The sequence below is a fragment of the Gymnoscopelus braueri genome, assembly GCF_963280865.1.
Source record: "Gymnoscopelus braueri genome assembly, chromosome: 1".
Classification (NCBI taxonomy): Eukaryota; Metazoa; Chordata; class Actinopteri; order Myctophiformes; family Myctophidae; genus Gymnoscopelus; species Gymnoscopelus braueri.
The window spans coordinates 37,433,016-37,455,013 of NC_137603.1; the positions used below are offsets into that span (position 1 = coordinate 37,433,016).

Genomic DNA, 21,998 nt, shown 5'->3' on the forward strand with positions numbered 1-21,998 from the left:
CATTTATTTAACCTGAAATAAGTTAGTTCAAATAATTGAACTAATTATAATAATAATAATAATAAACTTTATTTATAAAGCACTCATCATAAGGAAGTGACATAAAAATAAAATCAACATCTAAATTATGGAAAGTCCCTTTGCAGTCTCTCACTCTAAGGACATTTATTTCCTGTTTGTTGACTCTGCCCCTACCAGGAGCATATGAATGTTACAGACATGCATCTCACATTTTGCATCAGTGAGGAAACGACAGTTCAGCAGAACAACAGGGTGTATGTATCTTTACCCTCAGACTCCTATTCAACATGAGCTGGAAACAGTGTGGGACAAAGAAATGGTCCATTGTCTTCCTTAACATACTGCTGTGCCTTTCCACAAGCCATATTAGCGGTGAGTTATTAAATTAATGTATTTATCCTGTGTGTACATGTACAGTATGTGAAGTCATGTGTTGTGGCTGATACGGTTGTCACGATCATGAATCTTTAATTGATGATTGATTGTCATACAAATAATTGTGATTAATGATTAAATTATGTTTGGGGCATTAAAAATTACATTTATGTTTGCCTTGGCTTTGTAAGCAAAAGTACATAGGGCAATAACTTAAAAGCCTACCGGTATCCTATAGGAGGGCAGGCCGGCGGGCGGGCAACCAATAATCAAAATAAATAATTTACTATATATACTATATATACTATACTATACTTAATTGTAATTTTTTTCAAAAATATTACAAATTGCCGATCTACAAGCTTACATGTTGTGAGCTTGTATATCCGCTATTGTTTTTCTTTTCTTTTTTTTCTGTTTTTTAATGTTCAACAGATTAATTTATACAGATGAATGGAAATGATTCTGATGATTATACTGAATAATTGCGATTAGCTCAAATAATTGAAATCATACAATTATATAATAACTGTGTCAGGCTTAGTAACTTAAACTGACAATGTTTATTGTTAATAGTTCAAGCTGGCCATGAAGAAGAAGAAGACAAGAAGATTTGTGACACTTTTGAAGGTGGTACAGTAGGTAGGTGCTGGACATAGAGATAGAGGGAATATATCTCTGATACTATATATTAACTGCTTAAAGTCAGTTGAAACAGATATTTGGGGTATTAGCCATATTAGCTGTCCCCAGACATTTTAAAAACACAGTTCTCAGACAACTTACTCTGTTTCCTTTCTGAATTACAACAGAATGTGTTCGTGTTCTTCAATACTGTCTCTCCTCCTGTAATGCTTCTCTTGATCCTTGGACCAGGTAATTCCATCGTGCTTGAGATGAAAACATCTTTTCATCAACACCATTTATAATGTTACCAAAAGTGTCATGTATGATGTCATGAATGATGATAATAATGTCAGTATCTTTGGGCATCAAATTAAGCTGTTTCTTAAAATGAAATTGTATATTTTTAATAGGGAATCATTTATTGTTCTTTCCTTTCTTGTATGCTGACAGGTGTTATGAGAACAAAATAGCAACATGCGAAATACCTTTTACCAGAGGGCCTAGAATCAATCCCCCTGGTTTCATAGATTGGACATTCAACTCATCTCATGAGGTGAGGCTGTATGCAGGCTGACTAGACAAAAAAACGTTTGATGAGGTTTGAACCCTGCACCTCATTCCATTAGATTGCAGAGCGAATATGTCTGTTGTGGACTGGGGTACAGTCATGTCATACACATGGTCGCTGGGGAGGAAATGGGTGAGGTGTATTTGGGACCACAGGCGTGTCTGGTGGTAGACTGCCACAGTGCCACACAGTAAAATTATCAGTGTTAATTTAACTCTCAGAGTATGGACCATTTAGGTTGATTTTTACACTGTCAAAGTCAAATTAACACTAAACATTTTACTTTGCCGTTTATAACTTCCAGTGGAGGACTTTACTGTAGCTGTCCTGATACAACACACTGTATCTTGCAATTTAGCATGTAGTTGAGTGATTTTGCAGTGCACCCACACTTGGACATCATCTTATGTCATCATATTTAATTGCTGTACATCTGCACATCCTGGGGTGTATTGTATCATTATCTTGGACGTAAGATTCAATTCACTGTGTCATCGTGTGTGACTGATTCTGAGAATATAGTAAATGTAGTTTCAGTTTCTATGCCATAAAATCAGGTACCATGCACAGTAAAACATCTAATTCAGTATTGTTATTGGGGGAAGTGATTATAAACAATTATTATGTAATAGAAAATCATACTTTTGAAAACTAAAGTTTTTGAAAATATAAACGTTAAAATGAATTCTACACACATTTGGTAATTGATACTCACAATTTGAAGGAGAATTTTTGCAAGAGCAGTGTGAGTAATTCTCCTTTAAAGGTGCAGTAATATATATATTTTTTGTTTTGTTACAATAAGGGTCAAATAGCTCTTTATTCTGATAGTAATCATTGCAATCATAGCTATAGAGCTGTTTCTCCAGCTCTTTAGTAAACAGAAAATACGTTGTCAGGTCGGGATAACAATTTCATCCGATCAGACAGAGAACTCATACAGGATACAGGATAAATTAAATGCAATTGCAATTGGAAGTGATGACACACAGAAATGAACAGACATAATTGGAACTGGAACACTATCAAATATGAAGCTGATGAATTAATACTCTCTTCTGATTAGATGAAATTGGCAACCCACCTGAAAAGGTATTTTGTTTATCAAAGAGCTGGAGAGACAGGGAGACCCCCGTTAATGAAGAAACACTCTTTTCGCAATGATTATTACTACAGAATACAGAGCTTAAACTATTTCACAAAAAAAACTTTTGTTTTAACCAAAGAATATCATTTTACACTTTAAACAACATGACATTTCCATTACTACGCACCTGTGCTGAAAATCTGGATGTGCCAAGACGTATAGTCTAATAACAGCACAGTGTCAATCTTTAGCCATTGATAGTAATTACTTCCGTATGTATGCACTTTGTAAACGAAGACTCACGAGTCACATTGCATTGGCTGGTTGCTTGTGTGCATTTCCTAGTTTGGTGAGGGTTTACGCCTCATTTGGCCAAATGGAAATAGCTATCTTTAAGACCAGATATTAACACAGGGCTCCTCCACATGGAACAGCCTTAAGACTAGATAATAATGCTTCAGTCTTAAGGCCCCTATCATTTCAGTTGATATTGTGTTTAAATTGTGCATATCCCCAAACAGGGTCCAGGGCGGGGACCTGGATGGGGCAGTCGCTCACTTTGCCCGGTAGGTAATCCAGCCTTGTAGTACACAAAAAAACGTATTTCACTAACTTCTTTACATCTGCAAATCTGTGATGTGACAATAAAGTTGATGATGTAGGTATTTTCATGTGTTCATGTGTGTACCCCTCCCTCCTAGGCTACAGAGAGTCCTACACCTGATCACTGTGTGCACATCCCATCTTCAGCTCTCCAGAAAGGTTCTCCTGGCTCTGGGGGGGATGTACGGGTGGTTATCACTGCACTCAACAGCTCTTACTTCATGGTCTGTATCTGGATAAGTCATGGATCCTATGAGCCAAATTCATAGGCTTATTTGGATTTAGTCAGCAATGAGTTGTGGTACATAATGTTGTTGCGTGTTTGGTTGAATTCACAAAGCTGCTGCCAGACAAAGAGGGCTAGCAAAGTATGTTTAATCTGTCGAAAGTTAATTCACACTAACTGAATCTTGATTGATGCTATTAGGTCTTACCCTTGTCTCCTGCTCTCTGTCTCTCCTCTTTTCTTCTCCTCAGCCCAGGTCACGGGCAAGGAGGCCCATCCTAAAGGATTCTGGCACTGTTTTGGGAGGTCTAGTCCTGTCAGTAAGGGTTGGGATTGGGAAACACTCAATCAGTAATCTGTCCCAACCTATCAGAATTATGTTCAAAAACAACAAGAGAGTGAGTTGAATTCCTTACCTACAGTATGTGCTGTTTGAACACATTTCACATTTGGTGCTGTGTAAGTCCAAATGGATCTTGGACAACATACAGCATGCTCTGTGTAAATTAAACTGGTTTATTTATTGCTTGTTTCCATTGGGCTCCATTTAAAACATTCTGCACTCAAACAACTAGACAAACACAACTATACAAAACATAATTAATTACTAGAGTAGAAACCAAAGTACCAAAGCAAAAATACTAAAATGTTTTCAAAATGTGTCAGACATTTAAAAAAGATAGATCTACAAGCTCACAACCCGTCACAAATAGGTGGTTAGTGCGTGTGTTGTGTAAATAATCTAAATCTGCTAAGTAACTAATTACTAAAGCTGTCAAATAATTATAGTGGAATCATAAGTACAATATTTGCCTCTGAGAGTGGTGTAGAAGTTTAAAGTATCACAAAAAGGAAATACTCAAGTAAAGTAAATGTACCTCAAAATTGCACTTTTCAGTACAGTAGGCCTACTGAGTAAGTGTGCTTAGTTTCAGCCACTGCTCTGAACCCAATTGGGTTTAGTTGCAGGATAAAAAGGATAACTTCACGTATCCCGATGGTCTATTCATCAAAATGTCATGAATAATTAAACATTGGGAAGTTAATTTTCATTGTGTCAATATTTATTCTTTTTGTATAATAACCTGCTCTGTCATTGCTTCAGTTGGATGGGGCATGTGTATTCTGGAAGGACACAGGACCTGGTTAGTACTGTACATATATCTGTATCTTTCTCATAATGATAGTGTGTCATCTCCTAATGACTCACTATAAACAGGAAATAAGCTCTTTGACGTAATTACATTTAACTTAAATACCTGAGCAGTGTTGTGTGTGTGTGTGTGTGTGTGTGTGTGTGTGTGTGTGTGTGTGTGTGTGTGTGTGTGTGTGTGTGTGTGTGTGTGTCTGTGTGTGTGTGTGTGTGTGTGTGTGTGTGTGTGTGTGTGTGTGTGTGTGTGTGTGTGTGTGTGTGTGTGTGTGTGTGTGTATAGGTGACTGGAGCAACCAGGGCTGTGATACGAGTCGCAATGAGAGTGATTTTATTTGCAGCTGCAATCATCTCAGTTTCTTTGCTGTGCTTGTGGTTAAGTGATGTTATATCTATCTGTGTATATGTGTATATGTGTATATGTGTATAGATATAGACATAGATATAGATAGATATATGATGATGTACTGTATATAGAAGTTTGAGGTGCTGTGAGACTCGACATGCTTTTTAAATTTTTTACCTTAACTTTTCAGAACCCCAGTGTATCAGTGGACAAACGCAATGCCGTCAACCTCAGCTATATCTCCTACATTGGATCGGTTCTCTCTGTCATCTTTACAATCATAAGCTTGTTCATCTATACAAGTCTACAGTAAGCATGTTTTTGGCCTGAGTAATGAAACTAGTTTAGACAACATGTCTTTGTTCCATGTGACTTACCTTTGACCCCACTACAGTGAAACCTTGTTTTCTTCCAAGTAAGTGACAGAAGAGAGGAAGTGAACAGTGTGTAAAGAAAAGTGTGTGTGTGTGTGTGTGTGTGTGTGTGTGTGTGTGTGTGTGTGTGTGTGTGTGTGTGTGTGTGTGTGTGTGTGCGTGCGTGGGTGGGGGGGGGGGCTGTAAAGTAACTAATTACATTTACTCAAATTTACTACATTTCTTGATTTTATACTGCAAATATTTTACTTTTTACTGTACTTTTTACTTTTTTATTAATGATCAATTGGACCAACATAGTATTTCCTACTTTAATCAATTATTATTTTTAAATAGCACGTCTACAAACTCACAATGTGTCAGGATGCGATGCGCTGTGAGCTTGTAGATCTGCAATTCTCAAATTTTGTAATAATTAAATAGTAGGGCTTAAGTGGTTAATGATCAATAATAATTATAGTCCAATGATTCTGAAATAGACATTCTGCATAATGAGTACATATATACATAGGTATATTTAGATGCTAACTTTTTCTACTTACTCAAGTAAGTAAGATTTTGAATGCAGGACTTTTACTTGTCCAAAATCAGAGTACTTTTTCTGCCACTGTGTTCGGTCCTGTGTTCAAAAGGCCAATGAACTGCCTGCAAGTGCATGTACAGTGTATGGTGCAAAATACACTAAACCCATGATACTCTCAGAAGGTAGTCCTGCCAGACTTCAGTCTTAATCAAATGGCCCACATTTTTTCAGAAGGTCTAGAATAGATCCTGTCTAGATAGTCTGACAGCCAATCAGCTAATTGACTGTCAGACCAATTAATTTCTGGGTCTCTGCTTGCAACCCACTGCCACAGTGGACTTCAATCATTTTGTTTAGCACAGTAGTTTAATATTTGGATGCTTGGGACAGTTTTTGTGTTTTGTCCATCAAACCAGGAGGCCAAACTCCTTCTACACGTGGTTTGCTGCTTTTATAAACTAGGTGACACAAAATAAAATGTATTTAATATTGTTGTCTTTACAGGCGACGGCGTCCAGAGAAGTCCGTTGGTGTCCACATGCAGCTAACAGGGGCACTCCTCTTCCTGCATCTCAGCTTCCTGCTCAGTGGACTGTTGTCTTCAATGTCTTGGTTGAAGATGGAAGACAAAGCGGGCTGGGATTGTCAGGTCCTGGGACTATTCCTCCACTGGTCGCTGTTGGCTGCCTTCAACTGGAGCGCACTAGAGGGCTTCCACCTGTATCTTCTCCTAATCAGAGTTTTCAACATTTATGTCAAAAGATACCTGCTCAAACTCAGCTTGGTGGGATGGGGTGAGTGGATTCTGAATGGAAGAGTGGCCTACTAGTAACTAGTTTACTTTAAAGTGTTTTCATGAGGAAAATGTGAATGCGCGCCTGAATGCCAATTATATTTCTTGTGCAGTCATTGTTGATCCATTATAATAATTAATTATTTCATGAATAATTTGTTTACAATAAGCTTATCATCAATGGTGGGTCAGTCATTATTTATGGGAATGGTTAAGTATATATAACAAAGTGTCTGTTCCACTCTGTATGCAGGTCTTCCTACAGTTATAGCAGTGGTTTGTTGGATTTCAGGTGTCTATGGCAAATATACTTTGACATGTCTGGATGTCGATAACAACAACAACACATCAACAGTTAACATGTAAGAAACTGGAGATTTATCAGTTGTGGCTTTTAATAATCATACACAAATACAGTACATTGCATATGATTGGCGTAAGATTTTGAACTGATTTGGATGAGTGATTGCATGCTTAACAAGAGTCTCTGTGCCTCCTCATTATCTGAAGGATTCTGGACAACCTGAAGTTCATATTCAAAGTATGAATGTGCTTGCCTAGAATTATTTAATGCATTGAGTGTACATTGTTTCAGTATAGAAGGTGGGGCTCCAAATTGGACAGTTTGACTGGAAAAATGCAATAGAGCAAAAATACACTACATTATGTTTAGGGCTGCTGGGTGTTGTGCTACGTGTTTGGGAGACACAAATGAGGGGTATCACATACTTCTGTGCAGTTGTGGAGAAAAACACATTGAGGGAAAGACACTATTATTTAAAAAAATAAGTTTTAGAAAACACATGTTTCCAGTTAAAATCTGTTGCCAGGCCAATCAAACAAATTAATTTGGTTTCAGATTCAAACCACCAAGTCTGAGTGATTGTTTTTGCCGATTGTTTATATGGATCCTGGTGCATTTTACAGTGTGGTATTATGGAAATTCTGGACAGTAGTTATGCGGACAACGTAGCTGTAGACTACATCATTCTGTACAGATTGGTCAACATCTTATTCACTTAAAAGTTATGGATTACAGCTTTAAGTAAAGCAGCAGCAGTGGGTTTCACTGTTGCTCCAAGACAACTTATTTTCATTGATTTTCCTGCATTTTTCTCTGCAGATGTTGGATGAGCAGCAGTTTCCCACAGAGGCTATTGGTTGGTTACTTTACTGTGGGCTACCTGTCCCTGGTGCTGCTGTTTAATTCAGCCATGTTGGGGGTAGTGGCGGTCAAACTCTGGCGGCTGAGGGACAGTAGAGTCAGTAGAGGCGGCGGTGGGTGGAAGATGTACAGAGAGAAGAGGGCCAGGCTGGGGAAGGACTGTGCCACAGTCCTAGGCCTCAGTTGTGTACTGGGATTACCCTGGGCATTAGCTCTCACCACCTACACCTCCGTCCCCCTCTCAGGGCTCTACCTATTCACCATATTCAACTCTCTGCAGGGTCAGTGTATATCTAATCTTCATCTACACTCAGTGATTCCCCCTCGTGGGCCGCGAAGGTATTGCAAGTGGGCCCCCAAATAATTGGCAAAACATTATAATGATAATACAATATTAATATTTAATACAATGAAATGGTATTTTTTATCTAAAACCTTGAAATATGAGTTCATTGTGATACCAATAAATAGAAACTTATAGGCTATACTACGTTGGTCCCATTGATCCAAGCCGGAACACAAAACAGATGGTTGAGCCGCGAATACTTTCAAGATTTTCAAGTAGGCCCTGATCCAGAAAAGGTTGACAACCGCTGATTTACACAATGAATGGACAAATGGCTGGAAAGTGTTTTTGTAATTTAACTTAACTGTCTTTTGTTCCCTCAGGTGTGTTCATATTCCTGTGGTCCTTAGCTTTGTCTCGCAAGTCTCAACAAGACAACTTGTCGGTGAAAGACCCCTCCACTCACAGGACGATGGAGACCACCAGCTTAAAAAACTGACATTTAGGGCTCAGCTAATCCGAAAACAAATGCAATTTCAAATGACTCATACTTCAATATTGTAGCAGCAATAACAAAATAAATTAAAGCTGCAAGCAGCGATGACCGGGCCCTCGCACCTCTGTCTATGTTATAGCTAAGTATGCACACATTAATCATAGCACATTTTGAGGTACTTGCTGTGTGCAGTGTACATAGGGCCTACTTCTAAATATTACTTTGCAGTATGTGTTTGTAAGTGCCAGGTGCGTGATGTGTTTAAATATTATGATAGGTGTGTGAGGGTTGCTGTGTGCGAATTGGTGTGCATAGCTGTGTGTGTGTGCGTAGTAGGCAGACTGGCAACTTATTACGGAGTTGGGCTTAAACCAGCTATGTGGAACTTATTTGTATGAATAAAATGTTATTTTAACCAATCTGTGTGGTAGAGTTAGTACAATATTATTAACACATCTTTCATTGAGAAATGTCAACACTGGTCACACACACACACACAATATCAATGCACAATAAAGTGCGGGGTGCGTAATTATTGTGAATCCAAGCTGAATAATTCTGTTTAACGACTACGCCACCTTTTGTAAAGAGGAAGGTTTTCACAGGTTCGGGTTATACTGGTAAGTTTAGAATACTTTTGGTTTGAGAACACAACACTTCAGAAAATCCCATGAGGAACTGGACACGGAAACATTTGTATCAAAAAGGTAAGTCACAATTTATTAGTCCCTATAACAAATGGCATCTGTGCCTTAAAATCAATCAAAATAAACACTATGCTAATAAAATCCTAACAAACACACACAGCAATTTACACAACAACTATAAAAGCATTTATAAAGTTGTGCAAACTACGCAAGGGTCTTATTCTCTATTCAAAGGGGTTTCACTTAGCAGGGGTTTCTCTCTCTGCAACAAATACTTCATAAGTAAATTGCGGTGCCAATAAAGTGCTTTGGATACTCAACACGGTTCGTTCAAGGGGTAATGCTGCATGTCCATATATGGGGGTGTATAGGAAGAGGATTTTAGGCCAGCCTTCTTTCTGCTTTCTCTCCGTCTGAAATTATAGAGATTTGGACCAGTTCACTGTGCATTTACAATATACATTGCGTTGTCTCAGGCAGTGGTTATACAGGGATACGTTGCGTGTTCCGGTACTTACTCGCCAGCCAGGCTTTTTACACCTGGCGCTGAGTTAGTCGCGTCTGCAACGTTATCGCCACTTCTTCAGTCTCGTCGCTCCTTACATGGTCTGGTCTCGCTCGTCTCATGTGGTCATCTCCTTATATGGTCTGGTCTCGCTCTCTTCCTCCCCTTCGGTTCAATCGCTTTCTCCTTCTTTTCCTTGGATGTAGGCACACCTCGGCTTCCAAACTCCTAGGTGGCTGGTGTGTCTACACTCACGTATTCGTTCACTCTGCTCCGTGTCTCCGCACAACCTTCCCCTCTGCTGTCCTTCTCCTTCTGTCACCTTGCTCTCTCTTGGTGCTCTGCTTCTCCTTCAAACTGTCCCGCCTCCACTTTTGTACCTGTCAAACCACACCTCTCTTCTCTTTCATTTGTCCGTGGTGACATAATGTCTGGGGACATTGGCCATGACCGTGTCCTTGGGCGTGGCCTCGTGACCACCTTCAGCCAGTTATAGTTCTTGGTGAAATAGACTAAGGGACCGGGGGGAAAACAATTGTAGATACCACAGTGCAATTAATGTTATACAGAAAAATAAGAAGATGATGGCGTTAAGTGAGAAATAAATATACATTAAGCACCAATAAAACATTTACCAAAAAAATAAGAAAACACCCGTTTCAACCGTGTCACACACACACACACACACACACACACACACACACACTCACGTTTTTCAGACTACTTGTGTTAACCAATTACGCCCTCTACAACAAACAGGATTACGAAAATAGATGATCTACAAGCTCAAACACATCGTGACGTGTTGTGAGCTTGTAGATCTGCTATTTTTTTAATCCTATTTTGGTTGTCTAAACAGCTAAGGCCTCACCCCCTCCCTTGATCTTTCATGGGGAAGGGTTCAAATCCCAGGTAGTACATGAAGTTACAGCTCTAGCCAGTAGTGATGCATATCAGTCACAATGACAACCTGACTTTGTGATATTCAATTTGTTATACCTATAAATATGTTGGATCCCATAACCTAAAGGGGGAGAAAGCACTGAGATTGGTTAGTTGTTTGGAAAGCTTTTTTCCTGTAGAAAAAGGTAAAGTATAATCTTTTTTTTTTTTAAACACCCAAATGTGCCTTTGATGATTAAGATACTTTTTTTTGAATTTCGAAAAGCCATCATAATCATATTTTGCATAATGACTGGTACACTTAGCATAAAAATAATATGGATAAGTTGTTTCAAAACAGAAATTAATGTAATAATGTGGACCCTTTTCATAAAGTTGACTTATCATAGTAAACATAGCAGAAGCTAATTCAATAAAAAAGATGAGATAGTTTGATTTAGATCAAACTTAAACATTATAAATGTAACATACGTGTAGCTACAGCTATGTTTTGATCATGATGTATTAAAGTTATGATGATAGAGTTGTTAGGTTATGACTTATGACGTCTGTGAAAGGAGTCTATATATTTTAATGTACACAAGTCATGTTAACATGTTACATGAAAATGATGCAAATTCCTTGCAACACTGATGACCACGCCCCTTTTCAATTTCGCGACATATGCGCCCAACTTTACGGCAAGCAAAAGACACTGCTCTGCAGTGTTGCCATGTCCGCTTATTATAAGCGACTTTGGGCTTATTTTTCTGTAAAGTTGCTTGTAAATATTGGTAGTTGCGGTTTTTGGGGCTTGTTTCTAAAGTGCGATTGCATATTTGGGCTTGTTTAAACCAGTGGTTCTCAAATATTTTCTTGTCAAGGTCAAGGAGTAACCCCCAAATTAATAAGTAATTGCCATAGAGGTAATTGCCCCCTAACCCCCATATGAAAACATTTTGTGCCGGGGACTCCCATACCAAATTTGTGTTGTTTGATTGAATACTTTATTGACAGTTTGGGGGGGGGGGGGAGCACAGAAAGTACTACATTTCTGTACAGTTAATACATGTTAAAATGTTTCAAAAAATATTTCAATTTTTTCTACAAGATTTAAAAAAAGAATACAGCAAGCTCACAACGACCCAAGCTGCTTCTTTTGGGCTTCTTAAACTGGTTGCTTATTTCTCTCACACAATCTGGCAACACTGCTTCTCTGCTCTCAGACCATAGGGTACAGCCACACAGTTCCGTCTACCGTCCGTATGGGTACAGCCACACATGATGGGATACCGTCCGTCTACGGACGGTAGACGGGCGGAAGTCCCATACACACCCATGTTATCGCGACCGTTCTTCCGGTTTTAAACTTAACATGGGTGTGTATGGGACTTCCGCCCGTCTACCGTCCGTAGACGGACGGTATCCTATCATGTGTGGCTGTACCCTAAGACGGACGGTAGACGGGCGGAAGTCCCATACACTCCCATGTTAAGTTTAAAACCGGAAGAACGGTCGCGATAACATGGGAGTGTATGGGACTTCCGCCCGTCTACCGTCCGTCTTACGGACGGTAGACGGAACTGTGTGGCTGTACCCAGAGAGTTAAAAATAAGTCTCAGACTCAGACTGACGGTGCGTTTTAACAGCGGGCGATTCACGATAGTATTTTCCGGAAGTGCATTATATGTCTATGAGAGCCGGCAACTACTGGCGATAGGGCGAAGTGGGCGGGGGGGCGATGAAAGATAGATTTTCTTTATCTTTTGGACGATGTCGCCCGGCGATCGCCCGAGAGTCGCCCGCTGTTAAAACGTACTGTAATATAAAATCGAATCCTTGTTTTATTATTGGTACATATATTTTGTTACACCACCACCTAGTGGCAAAGGGGGTGAACGACTTAACTTGTATCTGTCTCTCTTTTATGTCGTCTCGTGATTGATTGATTTAAGTACTTTATTTTGAAAGACATGGAAAAGGTACATGGAAGTACAGTTAACAATACAAGGTCCTCTAAACTGGATCGCCCATAAAAGCACAACGGCTTATTTCAAATGAGATCCCCACGCACTATTATCATGATGACATTTAAGAAAACAGACAAATATACACTACTATGCAGAACATCATACAATCAGCTTACAGGTTACTGGTATGAAGAACAAGAAATATGTACAATAAACAGTTCGAGGAGGGGGGGGGGGGGGTTAGGTTAAGACTTTGACAGGGGCCAGTTTGGAATTGCAGCCTCCTGAAGGTGTTTTTTTAGGGCAGTTTTGAAAGTGAGGAGGGTTTTACACTCCTTTACTCCTTTTGGTAGGGCATTCCACATTTTTGTTGCATAGCATGAGAACGAGTTCATTCCCTTGTTTGTGCCAAATCTGGGTTGGACATGATCAGTGGAGCTGCCTCTGGTGTTGTGATTGTGGAAGTATTTTGACAGGTACATGGGTATCCCAATGTTGTGGTGTATCTTGTAAACCAGGCCCATTGCAAGTTGCCGTACTCTATCCTCAACCCTTAGCCATCCGACCCTAGCAAAATGAGCAGGGGTTAGGTGGGTTGTATGTTTAAGGCCAAGAATTAGCCTTGTTTGTTTTGGTATGTCTGGAGCCTTATTTCTTAGGCCTTAGTGGTGTTGTGATACCATGAGAAGCACGCATAGTCGAAAATGACCTTGGATGAGGGCCCCTGTAAGAATCCTCAGGGTATTCTTACTGACTAGAGAGTAAATCCTATACAAAAAAAACGTGTTCTTTGGTTGACCTTTTTTATGACTATTTCTGCCATCTTATCACCGGAGAGGTTTGCCTCCAAGATGGAACCCAGGTAGGTAATTTCCTCCTTTCTTGTGATAACATCATCACCCGCTTTGATTGTGAAGCTTTCAGCCTTGCTAAGGTTAACACTAGACCCAAAGAGAATGGATTCAGTTTTACCCAGGTGTAATGATAGTTTGTTGTCAGCGAGCCAGATGCGGATCGTATCGAGTTTAGACTCAGAGCTGAGTTTTTTTCAACCTGCAGTCTGTCCCTGTCCGAGACCAGCAGAGCCGAGTCATCTACTCACTCACTCACTCACACCGATCCCTTTCTCCTCCACCTCTCTCCATCAAAAAGTGTGACTCCCTACCCTCAAGTCTTCTAAGCTTAACACCAGAAATGCCCCCCCCCCCATGTTTTCTGTACATTTCTGTACACTTTTATTGCTCCTAGTGTTGATGATTTCTTGTATGTTATTGTATGTCTTTAATTTAAATGTCTTGATGAATTGAATACTTAGGACCACAATGGAAACAAGCCCTCATGGCATTCTGTGTTATCCTTTTGACATCATTGTATAATCGTATCACTGTACATTTTGCAAACTGTTAATAAAGTATTCAATCAATCAATCAGTGACTCTCTCTCTATCTCTATCTACAGGTCAGGATCACGACGAGGCCTTCTCCAAAGTGGTCGTTGAACTCAGGAAGAAGTATGATTATTATAATACTTGTCCCTTTAACATAGGCAAGTTAATTTGTGTAGCACATTTCAACAATAAGGCATTTCAATGGGCTTTACTTGAAACATTAAGCAAAAGAAACACATAAGACATTAATTTTGAATTCAGTAAAAATTCAAACACTTATTTTCTTAATGCGAAACACTTACTCAGGAGTGGACACAGAGCAAAAATACAGTATAAAAGGACATTTGAATACAATACATTTTTAAATGAGAGTCAAATTACAGTGCAAAATAAAATTTAAAGTAATCTCAATAAAAAGCAGCAGCAAACAGAAAGCTCTATAGCCGTCATTGAAAAGAACTGAGAGTTGTAGCAGACCTGCAGTTTTCTGGGAGTTTGTTCCAAATACTGTATCTGGTTTATGATAAAAAACAAAACGCTGCTTCTCCACGTTTAGCTCTGGTTCTAGGGACATAAAGAAGACCTCATCAGAACATACCAGGTGATGCATTAGTACTAAAGAACTTGTACTGTACCAGGTACCCGGGTCACATTCTACCAGATGAAGACCTGCAGTGGGTGTTTGTGAATGCAGGAGGCTGGATGGGTTCCATGTGCGTCCTGCACGCCTCACTGACCGAATATGTATTACTGTTTGGTACAGCAGTGGATACTACAGGACACTCTGGTGAGTAGTTCAATTGAAAAAATTATGTCCCATGCAGGGGCCAGGGCTCAAAATAAATACTGGTCTGGTGATATTAGGGGTGTTTGATGATTTAAAAAATAAGTAATCAATAATTTATTAAAATCCATTAATAATCAATTCCTATTTTGGGCATGCTAAAAATGTAAAAAAAAATAGTGAAAATAGCTGATCTACAAGCTCGCAACGCGTCGTGGCGCGTTGTGAGCTTGTAATGACTATTATGTTTGCATGACACTGTTGTGCGACTAAGTATAATAATAGGGCTTAAGATGTTAATCGATTTGTTGATATACAGTATATTTCAATATTGGCAAAAATTAGCACCGTGTTCGCAACAGGGCTGCTGTGCATCAAGTCTACGGTAACAACGCAATATAGCGACGTTAGGAAGTGAGGTTGGTAGCATGGACTGGCGATAAAATGTTTTAGTAGTATTATAGTATTTTTATATTGTTTTTGTTTTGTTTTAGGTCGATACTGGGCTGAAATCACAGACACCATCATCACTGGAACATTCAGACAGTGGAAGGAAGGTACCACTAAGAGTGAAGTCTATTACCCAGGTAATACACACACACACACACACACACACACACACACACACACACACACACACACAAACACACACATATTCACACACAGAGCAAGGCAAAGTACTACTACTGTACTACTCAGTTTTATAATGATTAGTGTATGTCTGTCACACTAGTTGGACTAAGATTGAATAACGCCAATGTATTAGTTCAGTAGCAGTATTAGTGCTAGTGCAGTATCAATTGTCTCATTGACATAGATTGCACGGTGAAACGGCTCGGGACACTCTTTCAGCACATAAGCAAATGCAAACAAAGTAGATTCTGATTCTGCCAATATGTAACATTACAGAACCTGTCACAGCTTTTTTAAATTATTTTTTTTATAGAATATTTTGGAATATCACATTATAATCACCTGAACAGCTATTGAAGATATCCTGCCAATATTTGGAGTAACATCACAACCTAAACCTCTACCAAAGTGTCATTTTGCTTTAATTGCACTAAGTAGTAGTAGTACTACTACTAGCAGTAGCAATGATAGTAGTAGCAGTACTAGTGCTGCTGCTACTACTACTAATAGTAGTAGTGCTACCCACTACTAATAGTAGTAGTAGCAGTTGTAGTAATAGTAGTAGTAGAACTAGTTCTAGTGGCAAACGTAGCAGTAGTTGTAGTAGTAGTAGTAGTAATACCATTTACCATTTATTAATACTGATACCATGGCATTGGTCCGATGGCTCTTTATTCCAAAGCACTAGTGATGTGCGGGTCGTGTTTTTTCATGACCCGCCCCGCCACAGAACCCAACCCACCTCAACCCGCCCCGCGAACCCATATATAAATCTGTGGCTCAACCCGCCCCACGGTGGGAAAAAAAGATAATCATCATCATAGCTCAGATTTATATAGCGCTCTTTTAAGTACCCAAAGTCGCTTTAAATGTCTACAGTAGCACAACATTGTCATGGGCTAAATAAACAAGCATGTTGTTCAAAATAGGGTTGTTGTTGTTGTTTTTTTTGCGTGTGAGAGCGGCTGACCCGCTCACCCGCAGCCGGCATAATTGCCTCTGAAATCCTGACTCGACCACCCGCGCCGCGGGTTGACCCGCGGGTTACAGGTCGGCCCGCTCATCACTACAAATCCCCATTGGACCGATGGTGCATATTATTACTAAACCTAGCCCTAACCTCACAGTAACCTAACATTTGTTGAACTATTGTGGTTTCGGAGTAATGGGCTGTCGGACTAATGGGCAGGCGCCGGAAAAGTTAGTCTGCTACTACTGTTTGTAGTAGTGGTGGCAATTAGTAGCAGACTTTTCGACCACTGTCCCAGAACTAACCCATAATACAATAGTTGTTATTGCCATAAAAACACCATTCCAATGATTATTATTCCAAAATATTACATACATAGTGGGCACTCTCACTATGGCATGAAGAATGGATGAGACAATATAATGATAGTGGCTGTTGAAAAAGTCACACACTAAATAAAAAACAACTGCTAGCATATGAATATGTTTTTTGAATATGTTTCCATATAGGCCACATGTTGGCTAACCAGACTGAGCTCAAGCCATTGTAACTCATCCAGCTGGAACCGAGAGAGAAGAGAGCAGCGACTATATTTGAACACTATTAGGATTTTTCTCTTGAGGGACCAGAACATGTGGCTGGGGAAAACGTAGGCCTGCCTGGCGAATAGCCTCAAATACTTCCTGCAGACTGGCCAGGGCCCCCTCAAAATCTGTTGCGTGGGCAAGGAGGTCATCAAGGTAGACCACACAGCGGTTCTGGGGTACCCTGGTTCTTCATCAGTTGCTCGAAGGTGGTGGGGGCGTTGCAAAAGCCAAAGGGCATGATTTTAAATCGCCACAGTCTTTGACTGATAGAGACAGCGGTTGTTGGCCAAGCCTCAGGGAGTCAGCGGATAGGTCCACTTACCAGTACCCGCTACAGAGGTCCAGCAAGCTAAACTGGAGCCTGTGATGTGGTCTAGCTCATTGTTAATGTGAAGCAGCAGGTATGAGTCCTCTGAGTCCAAATAGAGCTGGGCTCTGGATACATCCACAATGGCTTCCTAGTGATCGAGTCAGACTCGGAGCCAGACTAATGATTCACGCTTCTTGGATGTCAGCCAGCCATAACTCGTGGTGCATATTTGCCACAGCTATCCGGTAGGATCTATCTGTCTGCAGATAGATAGATAGATCTTTAAAATAAATCACATTTCTTTTTACACAAACAAGCACCCGTGTCTACCAGTCCTGTACTCTCATTGGCTGTATCACGTCTCTGCTCTCTTTGCTGGTCACGATACATTTCATACTTGGTGATTTGCGATCGCCAGGTCCAGATAGCTAGCATGCCAGATGTCTCAGGGTGCTCAGGGAGGCACCTGCGAGCACTGTGATCACACTCAGCTCGCGTCTTTGAACACTTCACACACAGCGATCAAAATCTCAAGGCGGGAATGCCAATTTGCCTCCAATGTGGTGGTGCTTTGCTGGAGTGGATAATCAGTGATAAAACCTTGTAGTGTGAACTCGGCATAATAGGCATTTGTCAAAGCTATGTGATGTACATCCTAGTAGTCCATGTACAAGTGCAGCAGAGTCCATGCAGGAGTTTGTAGTCCACAACAAGTAACAGACAGTGCAGGTTTTAAAGGTCTCATATGGGGCTCAAAATTGGTTGTGGGGCCTGATGGCTACTGGCACAAAGCACTGACCAAAACACTGTGTGCCAAGGGGGTTAAGCCTGTGGCTCAGTGTGCTCCTCATCTTCGTTAGCTCATCATGGAAGGGATAAGAGATAGTCAGGATAGTGTCCAGCTTCTTCCTCATCACCGTAGTAGTAGTAGTAGTATTGAGAAATGGCCGCCCCAATAATCCCTCTCTCTCTGTACCAGGTGACACCATCGTACACAGTGGAGGCGAGGCAGCAGCAGTCCAGTGGAGCGCTGGCACGTGGATGGTGGAGTACGGAAGGGGGTTCATACCATCAACCCTGGGCTTTGCTCTTGCCGACACCTGGTCCAGCACCCAGGACTGGGTGACGCTGTACTACACCTTCAGAGTGTACCTGAAGGGAATGTGTTTGGAGGTTTCCACATCATTGATGGAGGCTGGGCTGCTCTGAATGGCTACCAATAACTACTAGGAAACTTTGTGTGCTACTACACCTTCAGGGTAGTATTAAGTGGGACCTCTAGTACTGCGGTTTTCTATTCTACCAGGACCTCTAGTACTGCTGGTTTTATAACCTACCAGGAACTCTAGCACTACACATTTTCTATCCTACCAGGACCTCTAGGACTGTTGGTTTTCTATCTTACCAGGACCTCTAGCACTGATCATTTTCACACCTTGTTTTCTATCCCATCGTAGCAGGAAGTTGCTTGCATTCAATGTGGTACGATTGGTTAGCTGGAATAGTGAGATGTCAAATGTTGTTAAAATAAAGTCCTTAATGTTTTAACATGTAAAACAGGTGTCTCTCAATCTATGCTAGTGTGTTGTTTAAATCTAAACGACTACTACTAAATGACTACTACTAACTACAACTAGTAGTGCTATTACTAGTACTTCTAGTAATAGTACCCTAGCACTATTACCACTACAACTTATGCTAATATAACTACTCCAGATGTGCCAGTGCCAGCTACTACTGTATGTAGCACAAATCTGTCCCAAAATCCTGTGTTTTTTTATTTGTTTGGGACTGCGGCAATGACGAAGCAGGATTATATTAACTGTTTCCCCTGTTCCATGCATTAATGTATTTTGAGTTTGTCCGCATCCATTATACTGAGCTATTAATGGGAGCCAAGACCAGGGTTGGCCAAGAAGGACAGATTTAGTCTTAGGGACGAAAGTCGGAGCGTGGATGCGAGTGACTACACTCTCTCTCTCACACACACACACACACACACACACTAAACCTGCTAAGCTGAATGAGTTCTGACATGTTATAGACAAGTGCCTTAGCTAAATGCCTAGAAAACTAGCTTTGTCAGGGGCCTATTTCTTAGAAAGAAATTAAAAACATCAAATGAATCACATGTTCTATAGAGCGCACCTGGCACTCCAAACGAACTTTCACTTCTGCCCATGGGGGGCATCACAAATGTGAAAAGATCCACAACTGTATGTCGTACAAATGCTATTTGGCCCCGCAGGTACTTGACTGCTGCAACCCACGACTTACACAGTCCACTTTGGGGTCTTGGCAAGGCAACCCAGCCTGGAGATCAACCAAGCCTTCCTCTCTCGCCTGCAGCTAGTCCAAAATGCTGCCTCACACCTTTTTAACAGGAAACAGGAAATGAGAACACCTCCCTCCACTGGCTCCCAGTATGTTTTAGGATCCTTTTTAAGATGTTATTGTTTGTTTTCAAATCTTTAAATGGCTTAGCACCAGTTTATGTCTCTGATCTTCTTGAATATTATATGTTCCATCCAGATCACAGAGGTCAGCTGACCAATTGCTGCTTGTCGTCCCTAAGACGAGGCTTAAGCTAAGAGGGTGGCGAGCCTTCTAAGCTGTAGCTCCCAAATTGTGGAACAAGCTACCTCGTCATGCTCTGCAGAAGAATTATTCATTATACTAAATTGTTATTATGGTTGCTAATATCTAACCTTTATATCTTACCATCACTTATTGTATTTCTATAATGCATTATGATATTTGGAAGCTTGTAAGAGCCTAGATGTCTACACTAGGCCTGATAGCTATTGTTTATGTTACAGCCTATTTTGTTATGGTTCAGCTTGTTCTTGAAGCAGCTGCAGTATTACTATGATCTGAGCCCTGTGCTCCTGGCAGAACTACCGTACCACCGACCTGAGTGCTATTGTACTTCTCCCCATGATGATCTGTATTAAAGCATAACCATCACCACCTAGAATATTGTCTCGACTCCTATTGTCTCATCAATTGCTGATTGATCCAGATTTCTACGACACTCCCACACTACCTGTTTTTGAAACTCATTTTTATTCCTTCATATTTTGTACTCATGTTTAATTATACCGTGTGTACATTTGTTCTGCATTATGTGTTTATTTGTTGTTATGCCTACTGTACAGCACTTTGGTCAACTCAGATGTTTTGAAATGTGCTCTAAATAAAGTTGGATTGGATAGTAGTAGAAGGGGGGTTACAGTAGGGGCCGGTCTACATCATTGACTCCCTGTTATTTTATGTTCCTTCGTGTGCCCAGATCCTCTACGGCAGGCTTGTTATAATCTAACAAGCATATATTATGCACAACCCTACCCGAAGGAGATACAGCTTTCTTCAATTATGCTCCCAAATTATGGAACACATGACTTAAAGAGATAAGAGGGGTAGGCTCCTTTGAAATCTGTAAACAACCATTGTAAAGCTTAACCTTTCTATTGCTCCATTTGTCGCCATTTTAAGGCACCTTTTCATGCAATTTAAGACAACAAGGACCACAATAATTCAATACAAGTTATTCATCATTTTTTTTACAATAAAAACATCAACAATGTTATTTTCCATGACTTCTTATTGATGGATTATGTGCTTTACTTACTTTTTTTTACCTGAAATCAACAACATAATTATGATGATGAGGATGATAGAGGGAATGCCATGGACTTGACAATACTCCACTGTACTGATCTTTACTGATAGTATTTCTGTTAGAATCTGTTAGAATAGTATACTTCCATAAATGAAAATCTTGCAAATTGGTTTTGTAACAAAACAGGCACTGTTTGGAAATAGTTACTGTATGTGCTGCGTGTTTCTGTTTCACTTCCCTGCAAGTCTCAGTATGAGCTGACTTCCTGATTATGACCGCATTGGTGCCTTTAGGGGAGCCATACTGACCTCGGTAGTAAAGGGTGAGTAAAGGGACACATATTGGACTATTCGATTGAAACTTCAAACACATAGTGCTGAATTATGTTAAACTAAATGTAGAATTTTGAGGGGGTAATTTAGTTTTTCTTTGAGGACTTCGAGGGCCGGATTAAGATGGTCAAAGGGCCGGGTCCAGACCTAGGGCTATATGTTGCCCATGTGTGATCTTAAAGGTAGGGTAAGTGATTTTCTTTGGTTAAAATAAGTGTTAAATAGCTCTATATTCTGATAGTACTCATTGCTATAGAGTGGTTGTTCAGTAAAAGGAGTCTCCTTGTCTCTCCAGCTCTTTATAAAACAGAAAATGCATTTTCGTTTCAGTTTCAGTTGCATTTCCAATTTTATCCAATCAGGATAGAGAACTCAATCAGGATATAGATTAAACAAGTGAAATTGGAAGTGTTTTCTGTTTATTAAAGAGCTGGAGAGACGGGGAGACTCCTGTTACTGAACCAACACTCTATAGCAATGATTACTATCAAAATATAGTGCTTTAACCTTTTAACAAAATACTTTTTGTTTTAACCAAAAAATATCACTTACCCTACCTTTAAGGCCAGTCCACACCAATGCAACTAGTCGCAACTTCTTGCAACCATTATCCCCAGCAATGGCAGTTGCAAGGAGCTGCTTTGGTGTGGACTGGCCTTAAAACTGTTTTGTTGCAAGGAGTTGCGACTAATAGTTGTATTGGTGTGTCTGGAGTTAGAAATAAATATG

At 40.2% G+C, this 21,998-nt stretch overlaps 2 protein-coding genes across 2 annotated transcripts; both read left to right on the plus strand.

The window, feature by feature from the left end:
• Positions 1-256: 256 nt before the first annotated feature.
• On the plus strand, positions 257-9,051 carry LOC308092590 (adhesion G-protein coupled receptor G5-like). The gene is made up of 14 exons (XM_080438590.1): positions 257-393; positions 973-1,038; positions 1,209-1,272; positions 1,474-1,576; positions 3,200-3,244; positions 3,380-3,505; positions 3,759-3,905; positions 4,613-4,652; positions 4,941-5,032; positions 5,194-5,312; positions 6,405-6,694; positions 6,947-7,055; positions 7,817-8,139; positions 8,528-9,051. The coding sequence occupies exons 1-14, from the start codon at positions 309-311 to the stop codon at positions 8,641-8,643; spliced, it is 1,725 nt and encodes a 574-aa protein (XP_080294716.1). The 5' UTR covers positions 257-308; the 3' UTR covers positions 8,644-9,051.
• Positions 9,052-10,376: 1,325 nt separating this feature from the next.
• Positions 10,377-18,726, plus strand: LOC308088564 (sigma non-opioid intracellular receptor 1-like; the record flags this gene model as incomplete). Its single annotated transcript, XM_080433063.1, has 5 exons — positions 10,377-10,386; positions 14,103-14,154; positions 14,670-14,818; positions 15,310-15,402; positions 18,295-18,726. The coding sequence occupies 5 exons, from the start codon at positions 10,377-10,379 to the stop codon at positions 18,522-18,524; spliced, it is 534 nt and encodes a 177-aa protein (XP_080289189.1). The 3' UTR covers positions 18,525-18,726.
• Between the last annotated feature and the right edge of the window lie 3,272 nt (positions 18,727-21,998).